General features: G+C 40.2%; 1 protein-coding gene across 11 annotated transcripts in view; it reads right to left on the reverse strand.

The window, feature by feature from the left end:
* Positions 1–88: 88 nt before the first annotated feature.
* The window catches only part of LOC148903240 (protein FAM184A-like), a 66,350-nt gene continuing 47,798 nt past the window's right edge, over positions 89–18,640 (reverse strand). For 3 of the 11 annotated variants that reach the window (XM_088998425.1, XM_088998394.1, XM_088998440.1), the window contains 10 exons: positions 18,296–18,410; positions 16,861–16,958; positions 12,602–12,755; positions 10,628–10,755; positions 10,354–10,538; positions 9,040–9,186; positions 8,824–8,941; positions 8,610–8,714; positions 6,959–7,284; positions 89–5,082 (listed from right to left, as the gene is read on the reverse strand). In XM_088998425.1, the coding sequence (XP_088854551.1) occupies positions 4,971–5,082; positions 6,959–7,284; positions 8,610–8,714; positions 8,824–8,941; positions 9,040–9,186; positions 10,354–10,538; positions 10,628–10,755; positions 12,602–12,755; positions 16,861–16,958; positions 18,296–18,410 (1,488 nt within the window). In that variant the 3' untranslated portion in view covers positions 89–4,970. Of the gene's footprint in view, positions 7,285–8,609; positions 8,755–8,823; positions 8,942–9,039; positions 9,187–10,353; positions 10,539–10,627; positions 10,756–12,601; positions 12,756–16,860; positions 16,959–18,295; positions 18,411–18,640 lie in introns of those variants that run through there. The other 8 variants (XM_088998408.1, XM_088998413.1, XM_088998403.1 and 5 more) reach the window with 8 other exon arrangements.

The following is an 18,640-nucleotide window of genomic DNA, read 5'->3' on the forward strand; positions in this document are numbered from 1 at the left end:
AGGAACAATCAACAGTATTAAATTAATCTGCCATGCATGTTTTCTTTTTTTTGGAGGAGAATGAATAGGTAAACCGGAGTACCGGGGAAAAACCCACAAAGGCATGGTGAGAACATACAAACTCAACAAGAGAAGACTGCACTGTGGGGCGGACTGCCTAACATGAATTCCCTAAATACATGGCAATTTTGGTTTAGATATTAATCGACAGCAAAAATGTTTTTTTCATGACTATGCTTGACTTACCTTGAAGGTGTTCGCGGCAAACTATTTTGCTTATGTAGCAACAGGCTAGTGACTTTCAAGTCACTTGACATAATACAATAATAATAATAATATACAATAATAATACAATACATACATATGTTTGCTTTCAACATTTAGCTTGTAGTCGACGTGCACATTCCACCATGATGTCCCTGAGCCACTGGTGGAAAGACGCTTTGATCCTCTCCTCTTTCATCTAGAACTGCTTCATGTCATCACAAAGAGGGTACAGCAAGTCCTGAAGAATGGATGTCTTTGTTTTGTCATATTGTCTCTATGCTGTCATATTATTTGTTATTTAGTTTTTTTGTTCTTTTGACTTCAAGACGGCACCCCGAGAGTGGCTGCCTTTCCAGCAGCTCATGTATTTTGTTTTTCTACTTTCATTCCTTTCATCACTTTGCTGCTGTGAAATGTAAATTTCTCCACTGTGAGACTAATAAAGGCAAATCCAATCCAATCCAATCCATTCAGTGATGCCTCGGTTTACGAACGCTTTAGCTAACAAACTTTTCGCCTTATGAACATTAAATTCGCGAGAATATAATCTTGGCATTCAAACCAGTTTTGGGGAAACACACGGAGCGCCACAATGGCTGGCGGACTAGTTTTCGGCGGAAGAACACCAAACCACATCGCCGAACAGCGCCACAGTGGCTTCCAGACTACTTTTCCACATCCACTTTCTTTGCGTGCACTCAGTGCATACGTGGTTTGTTATGGAGTGGATACTTTTGCTTTTTTGGGACCGAAAAAACCCCCACCACAGGCTAGTGTTAAGCCGAAGAGGACACAAAAGAAAATTACAGTCGAGCAGAAGGAGATCATCGAAAAACATGAACGAGGTGTGTATTTGTGTGACTTTTCGTCCCAGTAGCAGTATGCTAAGTCGTCCATTGCTACGTGTGGCTATGGGTGTTTCTGTGTTGTCTAAGCAACGATCAAAGGCAATAGAAAAGGTGGAAAAACTTCTGCTGATTTGGATTAGCTAGCAGGAAAAGCAGCTAGCAGGGGACAGAGTGTGAGGGTATTATCGCTGAGAAAGCACAGCAACTTCACTCGGTTATCATCAGGAGGCAACTACATAGACGACCATCACGAAGGTAAATAAAGTGACTTTATTATACAGTACCGTTTATTTCTTTAATTACAATACAATAGCACATTTATTATACATAAAATAAGGTATATTTTATGTAGTTTTAAGGCTTATTTCATCGAAAATTATGTTTTATGGGGACCTGGAAAGGGGTTATTCTCATTTCCTCTGGGAAAATTAATGTTTGGAAGACACACTTTTCGCCTTACACATACTTTCTGGGAACCAATTAAGTTCGTAAGCCGAGGTATCACTGTATTGATTTATGAAGCGTTTTAACAGCTGAAGCTGTAACAAAGCGCTGAACATGGACAACTGTAAGAAGAAAAGCAATTAAACTTACCAGACCAGGAACATGCATTGCTGTTTGTTACCTTCTCATAATTGTTCTGACTGTGTATCTTTAGCCTAGCAAAGAAACCACATTAGCGCAGTCGTGTTTGGGTTATCATTTTCTTCCGTGACTCAGAATGATCTGACATACCAAACAAGACACCAAAGGTCACAATCATCGTTTTTCTTTTTGATAACATACATCAGAAATTATATAAATATAAACATTGTTATAGTTGTTGTACATTTACGTCGAGACAAACAAATGTATATAGGTCACAAGGATGATTCACTTTCAACTCATCTTAAAATGCAAACTTGGGCGGATGTGTCAGCTCCAATGTCGGGTTGAGTAGTGACAGAGACCGCAATCACCACATTTTTGCAGTTTGGCATCAATGAGTTGAAAGTGAATGCAAGCAAGCCTTGAACTGCACTTTATACAACACCACATGAATAAAAGACTCCAAGTATCCCAAAGGAGTCACTCTTAATAGTTCACGAATGGCCAACCAGTGGCAGTGTTGGATTGCTTTCCTAGAGTTGCACCTCAGCTGTTCCATTTTCAACAACACTTTGACAGGACTCCGCGTGGGATGCTCCCACAGGTAAATACAGCGTACTGTATAGATTCAACGGCAAGTGAAGGGATGTTTGCTCAAAGTGTCACTGCTTTAGCTTGTTGGAAGAAACGTTTCATCACAATGACAGTACCTTCAGCCGGAAGACGGTGGATGTCAGCAAGCGCATAAAACGAAATCGGGGGTAAGTAAAGATTTTGAAAACAAAAGACAATATCCGACGTGTTACAGTAAAACTTGATCTTTCCTACCTTGTAAAGGCAGTGTATATTTCGAGGTTGTGACATTTGTGAACATCTGAAAACATTCGACCGCAACAGATTACAATTATGTACAAAAAAGTTTCATGTGCTTCTTTGTCTCAACAAAGTCACCAATGCTCAGAAGAGCAGTTAACCTTTCATCCATGCGGAAACAGAAAATAAAATGGAAAAAATCAGTGCAATTCGATGCAAAGAAATCATCCTATAGGAACTAAATCAGGAAAGTCGTCACAGCTCAGTTGCTGTCATCACAGTGTGCAAAGTGGAACCAAGCATTTGTGGTTCAGTGTTGGGGTGTAGGGGACAATACAATCTTCTGTACAGTATGACAGTGCTCAGGAACATGCTCAAGAAAATGTGTTCAATGTCCAAAATGACACCTGGACCATCACAACAGATACATATTCCTCATATACTTTTTTACTACTCATATACTTTTTCTTTTTTTTAGCTTAGTAAACCTTTCAGATCTTTCTCGGCCTTGATCAACTTTGCTACAAATAGGGGAAACCCCAAAAGTGTGCCAGATGGAAGCCGTACGGGGTCAGAAAAAGTGCAACAGTGAATGTCCATTTCTGACCACACCCAAGAGTGGATATGGCTAATTATTGGACTCTTGGGTACCCCTTCGAGCAGAGGTGTCAAACTCTTTTTTTTTTTTGCCACGGGCCACATTGTAGTTACGGGTTACTCTTGAGGGTCATTATGAATTTGGGGAAAGCATTGTTACAGACACATGTTACATACAGATTACACAACAAATTAATGAATAACTAGTCTTCAAATTTGAAGTAAAAAATAATGACTGTTATTGTGGTTTACATACGACAATTTGAAATTTTGGTTCAGACTTTAGCAAGCATCATGGAATTCTACAAGTTTGATTTGCTTTCGCAGGCCGAATAAAATGAGGTGGGAGCCAGATATGGCCTCTGGGCCTCAACTTTGACACCTGAGCATTTGAGGGGAAAAAAGTTACAGGCGGATTCACGTTTCAAGTCATTGTGCCCTTCAAGGTACAATGAATAATTAAGTGTGGAAGAAAACAGCGGATGAGGTGATAGTTGTGAACAGGTTTAACATAAAATGGGATCTGATGATATTGGGAGGAGGATCAGCGTGGCAGTGATGGGGGAATTGTCTTAATGCAATCTCAAAGTTCACCACCAGATTGCACTAAAAATTCACATCACTCAGTTCATAGCCACGGTGTGATCATTTGGACATGGAAGGATGCCAATTTAAAATGGAATCATTTTTCCCCTCCTTTCTCGATAACTCATTTCTTTTCCCGTAGTAGCAATAAAACGATTCGTCCGGATAGATGATGATCATGCAGTTGGAAACTGTGCAGGATACTGATCACACTTGCAGACAAAAAGACGTACAACAGTGCAAACCCACAAGTGTCAGTGTATTTTTTTATGTGGATGGTTTGCCAATGGAAAAAAATGAAGGAGAGAAACATTTCAAGTGAACAACAGCAGCATTAAAGAGTGTTTCTGTTTTCACATGCTCTATGGCCTGGAGTGCAGACATGAGACAAATAGCAAACAAGTTCAAGGTGCTTTGTGTGGAACCGGATTGATTAAAGCAGCGGTGTCAAAGTCATTTTTTTTTTTTGCTGCGGGCCACATAGTAGTTATGGGTTCCTCTCGAGGGCCGTTATGAATTTGGGGAAGCCATTAGAATGTTCAATCCCCTCCACATATTACATATAGAGCGCGCAACAAATTAATGAATAACTACTTTTCAAATCTGAAGTCAAGAATAATGACTGTTATTGTGGTCCACATCATACATCCAAAAATATGAAAATATGAAATTTTGGTTAGGATTTTAGCAATTTGATTTGCTTTCGCGGGCCAAAAAAAATTATGTGGCCTTGACTTTGACACTGGAAAGCATCAAAGGCTTCATAAAAGGTCAACAGAAAGCGTCATTATTAGCAATAGAACTTGTTCTCCAAATGTCTCTGGTTCGTTGGCAGACCATAGAAAAACAGTTTGTTTCTTATACGTACTATACATATTATAAATGTAGAAAAATTACATAAAATGCCACTTTGTCAATGATTTTGCCTCCCCAAACTGCCTCACAGCGATTGCACGGAATGTGGAGCCAATGCAATGAGAAAGCAAACTAAAATTGGGTAGAGCAGCGCCGACAAGATTCCTGATTATCAACTCACATTTCGTCGCGTCCGACAGATTTCATTTTCTGATCCGAAAGGATTTTAACCGGTCTCTGATAACAGATTGAGAAGAAATATTCTTGTCGAGCTTATCTGGTCCCATACACTTTAGTAAGGCTTGTCTGGAAGTTACAATTATAGTACTGCAACTCTGGCAAAATCTTGGATGGAATTGTTATCCAAATTTAGTCATGTCCTATTGCATCCCCGTTTAACAGAATTGCATTTGGGCGTTAGAAAGAGAAGTGGTGAGCATACTGCGCCTCTTTTTTTGCAGTGTAATCTTTGCTTTTTCCTGTCTCCATTGCTTTGTGGTCTGACGCCGCTGCATTTGCCTCATGAAGGCTACAGGAGGGAATAAGAATAAAATAAATGACTGGGAAGGTTGACACAGTGTCGCTTTTGATAAATATTGCCAAACATACACATGCACGCGTCTTCAGATCAGTTGCAGCGTCGATAGCGTTGTCGTATCAGAGGAATGGTGTTATTTGCAGAGCATGCAACAATCTGATGTGTGACCGCATTCTTTTATGAATACACACTCACAGACACGCCATCAAGACACACCACCAATGCACATTTATAAACAGACTCACATGTCCACATGTGCAGTTGTGCTCCTGAGTTGAGATACGCTGGCAAACTGTGTGTGCACTTTTTTTTTTTTCAGGTATCTGAAGCAATGGTTTAATTCAAGAATAATATTATGACAATAACAATAGAATTGTGAGGATGCGGCGACTGAATGTTTTAGTATTTGAGTGTCCTTCTGAGAGTTCTACAGAATAACCAGATATTTGGGAGAAAAATATGTTTGCCTTATCAATGACCAAATATGACTACAAAGGATAGCATTTTACTTTATAACAAATAACCAGTTGGTGTCTTTTTTCCCCGCATGTGCATAGCAGCAAATTATTTTATCATTTTCTCATCGAGAAACATTTATCGCAGGGATATTTCAAACACAGATATACAACTCAGTGTAAACTGAGCATTTTCCGCAAGAAAATTGTACGCCGTTAATTTGAAACGCGTTCACATTTACTTCACTTTTGAATGTTTTTTTTTGTTTTGTGTAGCGCCGAGAAGAAATGTGCAGAGTTTTCTAGAGTTAGAAACTCGTTGGCTCATTATACACAACTCCAAATTACAATTAAACAATTTATGGCACCATAGACCGTACTCTTACTACAGTAAGCCATGTAAACCTGTGCGCGTAGAACAAACATTCAAGGGTTTCACAACGTCTGCCCCTTTTGGGAATTCCAGTTGTTATTGTCATTTTAAATTGCCACACAAAATAAAATAAAATAAGTGTAATTCAAATATAACCCCAAATTCGAAATAAAAGACAGAGTTTCTGCACGATTAGTCATATTATGCCTCCCCACGAACCTCAAATTCTCAGTGTTTCACAAACGTTGCCAGGGTGTGTAAACGTCTGAGCACAACTGAATAACCTTAGATGCAAAATAGTGTACTGGTAGTTTAGCCAGTTTAGAAAATGTAACTTTCTTGATAGTCTTTTTTTTGTAGCTGAATATTACTCATATTTATTTTTTGTCCCGATGAGTGCGAATGTCTTTTGTCCTTCACAGTTTCCATAATGAATGTTCATAGGTCCACTCTGAGAGAAAGAAAGCGTATTACAGATGTTATCTTGACTCTGACATTTGCAGCCTTTGCATTATTGTTACATTGAATTTAAATTCCACCTGGAACTGATTTGTAAACTTGGCCTCCTTTTCTTAGCCACTAAAATGAGAGTGGGATTTGAAGCTGTCATTGTCATTTGACGGACAGATGGAATTAGAAAGTAAAAGCATGATGACTCAAAAAATGGTTGCTATAACATCATGATTTTTTTCCCCAATGATTACCATTTCTTTTCAGATCCAATCTTATTTCAACTTTGATTCCTCCCAATGAAGAATTACGTACCAAGAATGAGGCGAGTAAGGGGGCCCTCATAAGGGGCGTCTTTAAGGGTTGGGAATGACGGGAAGACGGTGACGGATGAAAGGATTGGATTGGATTGGATTTGCCTTTATTAGTCTCGCAGTGGAGAAATTTACATTTCACAGCAGCAAAGTGAAAGGAGTAAGGATGCTTGGAAAGAAATGGAAGGTGGCTGTTGACCAGGAGTGGGGGAACCAAAACACGGCCACCGCATCATCTCAAGGAAGCTGAGGCAGCAAGTCACATGAGTTCTCACCTCCTACAACTTGCCTGATGCTGCGGCTCCTGAAGGTGTGGAGAATGAGCAAGCGCATGATTTGGCGGGGGATGAGGAGGAAAAGGTGGCGGATGCTGAGGGATGTGAGGGAGAGGACGGAGAATGGGAGGAGGTCTCTTGAGCCGGGGGAGGGCGCGTTGAAGGGGGGAGTGGGGAGGCGCAAATGGGCCCGGTCCTACCTCCTCCACTTCCCGACCCTCCGATTCCTCGCTCGCACGACTCACGGCGGGAGGGCTGACGAATCGGAGAGCTGACTGGCTAGGAAAGCTGGCCAAGCGTTGATCTGATTGGCTGCCTGGTTTCGGCTACACACAAACATAGAGAGGCGTGTCGGAGTACGGGGGGTTTTACTGCATGGTAAGCAAGACAGCAATTTTGGATGGAGGTGGCTTTCCAATGAAGCATGCTGCTCTTTCTTGACATTGTGAGACATTTATTTTGAAGTTTGATGTAAAGACGATTTTGAAATGATAGTTGATGGTCACTATTATTTTTACTCAATTGTTTATTTAATTATTATTTTTTTATTAACTCATTTATTTACAGTTTAAATTGTTAACATAGGGCTAATCCCGTTCCACATAAACAAGGAGAAATTAATGTAGCCCTAAACAATTCTAAGAGTAGCTTAACTCATTCACTGCCATTCACAAATTTATTCAGGAAGTGAAAATATGACGTAGAGCGCCATTCCCAAATGTGTTCGGGTTTTGGTTTTTCTTGAAGGGGAGTGCTGATAAAGCACTGGTGACACTTCTGGCAATATTTTTTTCCCTTCCACAAGGGGGCAACACTTCCCATTTTTCCATGTTAGCGCCTGGTTCCCGCTTCAGCTGTTGTTAAAGCGCTCTATAAACCAATATGTATGTATTGCATTGTATTTTGGACAGCTGCCCTCACTTCAAGCTCATATAACGCCGGACCCATATAATTTAGGAAGTAACTCTTTTTTTCTGATGAAAGAAGAGAGTCTCAGGTTTCTTACGCCGCATTGAATGTTTATGTAGTCCTAAAACTAAATATTCTGTGAGTCCTATAATTCGAGTGACAATGACAAAAACCCTGGCACTGGAGTAGACACATTTTTGCACGTCTGGCAGTGAATGAGTTCAAGGCCAATTTATTTGTAGTAGTATTGTATGTTTGAGTGCCCAAACAACACGTTGATTTATTTGCTACTCAATTCAATCAATCAAATTTTGCTAGCAAAAATGCCACTTTGTAGAATGAAGGTTACAATAACAACACATTAGTTATATCGATGAGAAGGTTTCTTCAGCTGTCATCTGTACTTCTTTGATAAATGCGAAACTTCTTGGATAAATGTGAAACGTCCGCTGACGAAGCCTCTTGGATAAGAAGCTTTTAGTTCGCTGACGAAGCCTCTTGGATTAGAAGCGAAACGTCCGACACCTTCAAAGAAGTACAGATGACGGCTGAAGAAACCTCAGCGATGGACCACTCCTGTACGACTGAGAGCTTACACCGACACATTAGTTATAGTAACACATGCATGCCTGCGTAACACGTGCAAACATGTGCAAACATTCAAATACACTGCAGGACAGGAAAGACAAACTCTCACTTTGTCATCCAGCCCAGACTGATAATGTCCAACACACCCACTGACCTTAATAAGAGGGTTGATGACCCCAACATTGGCACTGGAGTTGAAGACCTTGCTGAAGCCCGTCTCTCTGTTAACCAGCTCCAATTGATAAAACTTTTTGTCATCCTATTTTAAATGTATATCTTCAGAGAGTGTCTGTATAACACTAGAAACATAAAGTATCTTGCACAAAAATAAAATAGTATTACGACACAACAGAATTCAACTGACTTACCACCAGCTTCTTGACCAAAGCTTCTCTCTCTGTGACCATCTCACGGAGCTCTGCGATAAGATGCAAATCTTCGGGTCGGCTCTCTCGGTTCCTCAACTTCTCTTCTGTCCCCTCCAGACTGGATAAGGAGACAGTTAATCATTGAGGAAGGAGACAAAACAAGAGGCAAGCACATTGGGAAAGAAAAGGGTAAACTCGCTTCTTTCTGGTTCTTACATTATTTGCAATGCAGTAATCTTGTCTTTGAGAACCTCCTGAGCTTTGTTGAAGTCTACCAACATGATATGAGTCTCTCGGTGATGGACCACACTGAGCTCTCCCAGTTCCCTCTCTTGCCTCTTTGCAAAGTCTTGCTCATGAGACCTGCAAAACCCAAAATGCATGTTACATTTAAAGTAAACTCCATCGAAACAGATCTTCACACAGCTTGTGGCTCAATCAATCAATCAATCAATCAATCAATCAATCAATCAATCAATCAATCAATCAATCAATCAATCAATCAATCAATCAATCAATCAATCAATCAATATATCAATATATCAATAAATCAATGAATAGATCATTCAGCTTCAGGGTCCAAGCAGAGAAGCACTTCGAGACTAATACAGACATACTGTATACAAATTCCGTGGAGCTGTGATATAATTTCATTTCATTTGGTTACAATTCTCTCAAACCAAAATAACATTGTCCATTGAAATGAATAGAAATCCATTTAATATGATCCAGCCGACCCACAAAAATAAAATACAATAAAAAGCAGATGCAGCCCCCAAAAATATATTTTTGCCTTCAAAGTAATCTTAAAGGACAACCGACACCATTTTTTGTGTCCTAACTGACATCAGAAAAACGTTTTATAGCATCTAAATACCTAAAACACGCAGGCTGATATTTTTAGTCAAATGCAAAACACCAATAAAAATGACTTAAAGTGTCCAAAATCTGCCACAAATCATCTCAAAACTGGGGATTTTCAGAAAGTCCCGCCCCCAGTTCGTGACATCACGCCAACTCGTCTTGCGTTGCTCAAGAAAAAAAATGATGGGCTCATGGAGTTCAGATTCAGAGAATATGCTTTCTTGTTACTCATCCAGTTATGAATATGATTCAAATAGTTCTGAAGAGGAAGGCATAAATGTTTGCAATCGATTAAAGGAGTCCTCCCATATCAATTCGAGCCGTCAATGACAGCAATGTAGTGTCCCAGAAAATGCAAAAGATGGTGCCCAAGCTCTCGCTTTCTCAGTCCGCGCTTTCTCGGTCAGGGGCGTTCCAAATGTGACGTCACATAGGGGATCGTCATCAACTCGAAAACAAGACTTCCTGAATATTCAGCGTGAGTATTAAAACGTAAAATATAGCGATATGCGGTGGAATATTTGTAAAATACGCTCAGTAGAAGTCATTTGAAGTGATTTTACAAATTATGGACACAACTTGTCCGGGGCGTCGGTTGTCCTTTAAGGACTTGTTCAGTTCATAAATGATAAAAGAAGCCATTCAATAGGAGTTAGCATGCGTTACCTTATCTGATGATTAGCTTCACTGCGGACCCGAAGCACCTCTTTGCCTTTCAACTCGAGCTCTCGAGTCAAGGTGTCAATGGTCTCATTCAAAGAATGGATCTCATGGTCCAGATCTGTGATGCGGTTGTTACGGGAACACACCTCCGTCTGCAAGTCTGAGATACGAGCTAGCAGTTCTTGCTCCTGCATAATACGGAGGGTGAGGAAATCATATTGAAATTCCCAGAAGTTGAAAGCAACCTAAAAATGAGCAAAAACGAATTTCACTGTACTTGTTGGCGGCTATGCTCCATGGCCTTCTCCAGTTCCCGTTTGACAGTCACATTTTCTTTGAGGTGAATCTGCTTTAGATGTTCGGTGGCAGTCGCGTGGAGGTGGTTTAGCTCAGCACGGAGTGACGCTGCCACAAAGAAAGTGGTCATGAAAACCTTGTTCGTCTGCAATCTGACCACTAAGTTTTCCATCTGCAGTTTTCCACAACATAGAAATACTGTTGCGTTAAATGTTGTTCTTCCTGGTTCAGCTCTCCATTTGTGTAGTCTAAATATTAAATCAGCAGGAAGCAAGGTGATATACAAAAATTAATATTTATTTATCAGGCAGGTCTTTGCCATCATCAGCAGCTTTCTTCTTTTGTGTAGTACTTGAATATATGAATATACCAGTGACGTGCGGTGAGGTTCAGGGGTGGTGAGGCACTGACATCATCACAGTCAGATTTACAAACATATGAACTCTACAGAGTATTTTATTCACCATTTGATTGGCAACAGTTAACGTGGTTTGTTTAAAATGGCATGTCAACATTCTTGATATAAACTGTATCATAGAAAAAAAGAATTAAAAAACGTTATTATCGTGTTACCTTTACTTATACATGAAATCCATGTGCTGATCCTTCTGAAGAAAGGCAGCTATACCTTCCTTATCTTTCTTCAGTTTTAAAAGTCTCTCTATTTCTTTCAATTTAAATATGTAATCCTCCATTCTGAAAATAAGGCCAAGCAACACGAAAAATGAGTGGATGGTTGCACTTAACTTGCTAACTCTTTATTGTAGCTTGCCGTCACTAATTCTATTATTCTGCAGCCGAGGAGGCGCAAGAAGAATCTCTAATCACCAGCGCCCCCTGTCATTAGGCAGGAGAACTGTCTGCCTCACCTATGCACACAGTTTTGATAAAAATATAATAAACACTGTAGTACAGTATTTATAATGTAAAGTGACTCTACATTATATACACCAGCTAAACTGTAGAAATTTAGTTCATATACTAAAAGTGTCACCTGACCTCAGCATACTGAGGCAGTGCAATTTGGAAGCTCTTTTGCGGGGGCTTAAAAATACTGTAGTCCAAAATTGCTTGCTCTAAGGGGTTAATTAACACTGTAATTGACTGATGAAAAAGATTGATTTAAAAAATGCTGCGTTATAATTTCAATCGTGTAATTCATTGCCAAAACGCATTGATTTTCTCCCTTTGTTATTGCCGACTATTATCCTTGCTGTCATTGCCTTTTTATCGAGCATCTTCATCTTTATTAAGCTCATCGAATTGCTTGTTCTGTAGCCACAAAGGGACACAAGCCAGTGTCTTATTGTGCCGGTCCCAAGCCCGGATAAATACAGAGGGTTGTGTCAGGAAGGGCATCCGATGTAAAAGCTTGGCCAAAACAAACATGCAAATCAAACTTCTAGAGATGGAGGACTGATTCGCTGATGGGAAAAGCCGAAGGGAAAAGAAGAAGAGGCAGCTAGAGGATGTTCTCGGGGGGAGAAGCAGAGCCAAGGGACCGAGAGACAAGAGCCCGCGCGAGAGCACGTCTCGGACATTTATAAACAACAGGAGTGATGTCACTTTGGAAAGGACCTATCATCTGCTAGATACAATCATGAGTATTTATTATTAGACTGAATCATGATAGCTAGATTTGTATACTAAGTAAAAGCTGACATATACAAATAACTATACTACATACAGATATGGACTTACTAATTGATAAGAATAAGTAGAAATAAAATAATATTATTATTATTTTTAGCATGTGTATATAACTAATTCTAACAAATACACTGAACACAAAAATCCACGGCAGCAAGATCTGGCTCATGATTTCAAAGGGTTCCTCAGAAACACTGAGCTTCTGAACATGTTGCTACATCAATAACACTTCATATAGAATTACCATCCATGTCCATCCATTGCAGACAGTAAACCGCAAACAGTGTTGACATGCAGTAATTACCCAGCTTGGCTTTGCCCTCATCCTCAAGTTCATATCGCAGCGTCTGCAACTCCTGGTCTGACTGCTGTCTGAGAATGTCCAAGGTTCTCCTGTGGGCCTCCTTCAGAGCATGAACCTCCTCCCTCTGCTCCTGCTTCAGACGCTCCTCCAGCGCCTGGCGTTGACAGGGAGCAAGAGGAGGAAGAAAGTGGAAAGCAATGGGAAAAACACCCCTATGATATCAGAAACCTTCGGCGTCATTTGTCTAGCACAGGGGTCGGGAACCTATGGCTCGCGAGCCATATATGGCTCTTTTGATGATTGCATATGGCTCGCCGATAAATATTACATATTATAATACATATTGTCGTTTTTTTCGTCGTTCATTTCCCATTGGGGCTGCAGTTGGCGGAAAGCGCAATTTTGATTGGATGACACTGACCTAGAATGGCCGAAAGCGCCATGTTGATTGGATGATAGTGGCCGTCATGTTGAAATAGGTAAACGCCCAAAATGAGCCCAACTTGTGCACTTCAGCGTGAATGCACCGGAGCATTAGAGGAGAGAAAATGTTCTGATTCTAATTTGCAATGAAACAATACCATCGATGAAACAGTCGAATGTCAGTGACATTTTAACAAGCCCCATGTTAACGTTAGCACCGACATACTTCTGCGAGAAGTAGATTGCAGATAGCAAGTGTGGAAGCTTATGAGCCGTGTGCAGGCCAGCTAGCAGTAACTTCGCCTCTGGACCGGCAAATTGAATTTCATTCCGATCGTTTTCCTGGATTTTTACCAAACACGAGGAACGGAAAACCATCCATGTTAACGGTGAGTACTATCACAAAGTTATTTTCAATAATACATTCTGATATTTTGTTGAAAAGTAGCCGCGCGTGCGCGTGTGTGTGCGCGCACGCGAGCGTTTGTATGTGCGCGCGCGCACGCGAGCGTTTGTATATGCGCGCGCGTGCGTGTGGCTCTTGCTGAAAAACATTTCTAAATATTTTACTTTTATGGCTCTCTTAGTCAAAAAGGTTCCCGACCCCTGGTCTAGCAGTATGGAAATTCTTGTTTTACAGCAGCAAAATAGAAAATAATGGCAGCGCATAATGGTTAGAAAATGTAATTCAAAGTACAGTGGGATCTTGGCTTACGAACTTAATTGGTTCCCAGACAGAGTGTGTAAGGCGAAAAGTGTGTATTCCGAAAATTAATTTCCCATAGGAAACCATTAAAATGAGAATAATGTGTTCCCAGGTCCCCATAAAACATAATTTTCTACTTTCTAATATTCTAAGCCTTAAAACTACACAAAATATACATTATTTTATGTATAATAAATGTGCTATGGTATTATAATTAAAGAAATAAACTGTACTATACATTAAAGTCATTTTATTTACCTTTGTGATGGTCATTAAGGGCTTGATGGAATGGAGTGTCCGGTTTCATCAGCATTAAACACTTAATGAGGAACATAGGCTTCTTTCACCATCTTGAGGAATGATCCCTTGTAGGTGCTTTTTCTGTGATAATTGTATCTAGTTCTTCATCAATTGTGATCTGTTTAGCTGGGTTGATCGCTTTTTGCATCAAGTGTACAGATGACTTGTGCAGGTTATTTGTGGAGCCTGAACAAATGTGTGAGAGTGTGAGAATAGTGAGAAAATTGATAGAAAACAGTTAAAGGACAACCGACGTCACTTTTTTGTTTCTTAACTGACATCAGAAAAACGATTTATAGCATCTAAAATACCGCAACATACCGTAACACGCAGTATATTTTTTTATTCAAATGCAAAACACCAATAAAAATGACTTAAAGTGTCCAAAATCTGCAAAAAATTGAGCTGCGAATTGGGCATTTTCAGAAAGTCCCGCTCCCAGTTTGTGACATCACGCCAAGACATCTTGCATTGCTTGAGAATCAAAACAATGGCTTCAGATTCGGAGAATATGCTTTGTTGTTACACCTCCAGTTATGAATATGATTCAAATAGTTCTGAAGAGGAAAGCATACATGTTTGCAATCAATTAAATTATTTATTCCATGCCATTTTGAGGCAACATTGGGGAGAAACGATCACCAGAAAAGAGGCACAAAAGGGCGACCTCCTGTGGCCACCTCCGTTTCCACAGGCTGATAAATTCCTTATATGGAGCTTGGACACCCTCTTCTGGCGGCTTTTGGGTGCAACACAAGGTTTTCAGACCAAACAATACAGAAAAATACATTGACGTGATGGAAGGACTGCTACAATATGTATTTTTTCGGTCAGGGGGCGTTCCTTTAGTGACGTCACGTACGGACTCGTCACCAACTCAAAATCAAGACTTCCTGAATATTCAGCGCGAGTCTTAAAACGTAAAATATAGCTATATGCGGTGGAATCTTTTTAAAATACGCTCAGTAGAAGTCATTTGAAGCAATTTTACAAAATATGGACACAACTTGTCCGGAGACGTCGGTTGTCCTTTAAAATATCCCATATATTTTAACTGTTTTCTATCCATTTTGGATTGGATTGGATATGTCTTTATTAGTCTCACAGTGGAGAAATCAACTCACTATTCTCACACTCTCACACTTTTGTTTTTTTGTTTCAAGCTCTGTCATCTCCCTTTCGCGTGTGTGTGTGTGTGTGTGTGTGTGTGTGTGTGTGTGTGTGTGTGTGTGTGTGTGTGTGTGTGTGTGTGTGTGTGTGTGTGTGTGTGTGTGTGTGTGTGTGTGTTTTCACACTCTCTCCTTGTCTCTCTCCTTTTAATGTTTAACCCTCCCCCCACTGCTGGGTACTTGACCAATCACGTGGCTTTAACCTAAGACACCATTTTGTTTTTTGGAGAACGGCCTCATTTTTTTTTTTTTTTTTGTGTGTGTGTGTGTGTGTGTGTGTGTGTGTGTGTGTGTGTGTGTGTGTGTGTGTGTGTGTGTGTTTTCACACTCTCTCCTTGTCTCTCTCCTTTTAATGTTTAACCCTCCCCCCACTGCTGGGTACTTGACCAATCACGTGGCTTTAACCTCTCTCTCTCTCTGTCTGTAAACCCGATCCTCCACTGCTGCGTTCTTGACCAATCACATGGATTTAACCGAAGACTGGGGGCGGGGAATAGCGGACAAACACGGTGGCCACCATTTTCTTGTTAGGAGGCTCGTTCGCGAACGACACAACACTCATTGTGGCAGCTCCGTGTGGTAAGGTAAATTTTTCATAAATGTAACGTTCGTAAACCGAAAAGTTCGTAAGCCAAGGGGTTCGTAAACCGAGGTCTCACTGTACAACAATGTTTTTGTTTTGTTTTTTACAACACCTATTTTCCACCTATCTCAGCCCTCAGGAACCAAAATAACCATTTGAGTCTCCCCCCAAATCATTTTGTTCAACGGGGCAATGAATATCACATTAATTATTCAATGTGCATGAAATAGTTCTGCCAGGATTGTATTATCGTAGCACATTAGTTATGAAGCCAACAATGAGCCATTGAGCTCCTTCAATTTTTTGGAAACATTTCGCAGAAAAAAATTGGAAAATTTGACTTAGTCTGTCCATTCTCTGGAGAATTGGTCATTTTCTCACCGGCTCATTACTGATTTTCTCACTTTCCATTAAGAAATAGATTTTTATATGATAAATTGATCAAGTTGGCCTAACTTAGGCAAAACAACTGCTCAACATTATAATTTCCCCCCAGGAGGAAGTGACTTGAGATAATGTTGTGCTTCAGCGCTGGTCTAAACGAATTCCTATTTAGAGACCTTTATCCGGATGCTTTGTCTACTAACATTTCGCTGACAAATTAATCCTTTTTTATCTGAAAGATCAAGAAGATTCAGATTCTGGGAGCTAATATTTGTAAAAAAAAAAATGCATCGGTCATTGTTGCAAGTGTATGTATAGAGGTATAGATGTTGTGATTCCAAATACAATGCCACCAAAACTCAGTTGCACCACTGGGGAATTTTGGAAACATCAGCTAACACTTTTTGTGCAGTTGTAAATTTCAGTCTTCTGCCTTTTTTTTTTTGGGGGGGGGGGGGATTCCAAAGGATATAATTTGCAAATTGACAAGCTTGCATGGGCAAATCAAGTAAACCAAATGCTGATCATTATATCCTAGTTCCATACATTTTAGAAAGATGTGAGGAGGGCAAGTGCCTCTTTAGTCTCTGGTTTGTCATTTAACCATGCTTAAATGACTGTGATAAATACAAATAAGTGTATGTACTACTTTTGACACACTCTTTGCCCCTTTTGTATTATGTGTGTATTGTACCCGGATCTGGTGCTGCCGAGCCTCCTCCATAGTACTCAGTGCGCAGCAGTGAGCCTCTTGTAGTCGATGTTCCCTCCGCTGATGTTCTCTCTGCATCTCTAGGAAACATAAACATGGCGGTAAACAATCACACAATAATAATCTCAACGCGCATGGCATCAGCAGATCATGCAATACAATTAAACCTGTGATATTTTCTGTATATAATAAATTAAACTGGATTTTAAGACTAAAAAAAGGCACGATAATGGAAAAATGCTGTGAAATGGCAAGAACCAAGAACTATGATAGGCAATTTAAACATTGAAGAAGGCTAAGATTTTTTTCATCAGTGCACCTGGGAGAGGCTCATATAAAACCACGAACGTCCTATCAGTATAACCCTGTCACGACTGCCATCCGTGGCGAATAGTGATAATAAACTTCAATTCATAATAATAATAATACATTTCATTTATAAGCGCTTGTCCACCCCTGTATATTTACGGTTCGATACATGTAGATTTGCAAATCCATAGATTAAAACAATTAAGACCCCCCTCCAAAATCAAATAGCTATCTTTTTAATGAGTTCTTGGGCCGTCGTGATAAACACAGGACAATGTTCAAATTCACATCAAAGGACAATTTCAAGTCTTCATTAGACCCGAGAGGCATGCTTTTTTTTTTTTAATGATGGACAAAAAAACACCCAAACATCAGGAAAACTGGCAAATTCCAGATCACGGATCGAAACACTCAACCTAATGCCAGTGTCTGAAACTCATGACAAAAAGTTAGCGGAAAACAGGGCAGACAACTCTGAAAAGTTGCCTGCCAAATGCTCCCTTGCTTAATTTATGGTAAATATCCCTTGCTGAAGAATTTGCTCCAGTGTGTTAGTCATCAAGGTGCGCAATTGAACGTTTGCATTGCGTTGTCTGCTAATAGCCACGTAGACTCCTCTTTCTAAGCGCCTTTCAAAACTCTCAAGTACACTTTACAGTCACGGTGTAATGTACGTTTACATTTTGTAGTGTCATAAATTTTGTTATTTTCTTTTGAAGCTTTCGTCTGGGGCTGAGGTTCTGTCAATCTACTTGAAAAAAATGATATTCAAATGCATGACCTTATAACGCTCGGAAAAGTATGAAGCACGAAACAGGCTTCTAGTTGGCTGCCGTGCCAAGTATGCAAATTCCCAAACGAACGGCAATTTGCATACTCGGCAATTTGCATACTCGGCACGGCAGCCAACCAATAAAGTTGAATAAAGCAAACGTTTGATTTGAAAAAAAATATTATTATTTTTTTTGACGAAGTTGTTAGACCCCGGGCTAAGACGTTTTGAAAGTTGTACGCCCGACATAAAAGTTGTACGCCTCCGGGCAGACGTTATTTCAAACACTGCTAATGCTCTCGAATATGAAACACTGATGTGATGATACTGGGGTACCTTTGAGTTGCTGGCCGAGCAGCTCCCTCTCCTGACTGAACTGAGATTGCAGTTGCTGGAGGGCCGACTGCGACTGGGACAGCTGCAGCTCCAGAGACTGCTTCAACAGAGAGATCTACATACAAGACACCAATATTACACTGCATGTGAATAATGGGAACCAAAATAAACGTGACGTGTGTGTGTCTTACACCGATTGCCTACCAGAAATCCAGCCTGCTACAATAATGATGTAATTGTGGTGATGTCAACAATATGATTGAAGCTGCTCATGCCCCAATATTGATGGGTGCTCATTGAATGCAAAAGTAGAGTGTTGTTTAGCGGAGAAACTGTGACTATGAG

This window comes from Hippocampus bargibanti, linkage group LG01 (assembly GCF_051943395.1).
Source record: "Hippocampus bargibanti isolate YZ-2025 linkage group LG01, ASM5194339v1, whole genome shotgun sequence".
Lineage (NCBI taxonomy): Eukaryota > Metazoa > Chordata > Actinopteri > Syngnathiformes > Syngnathidae > Hippocampus > Hippocampus bargibanti.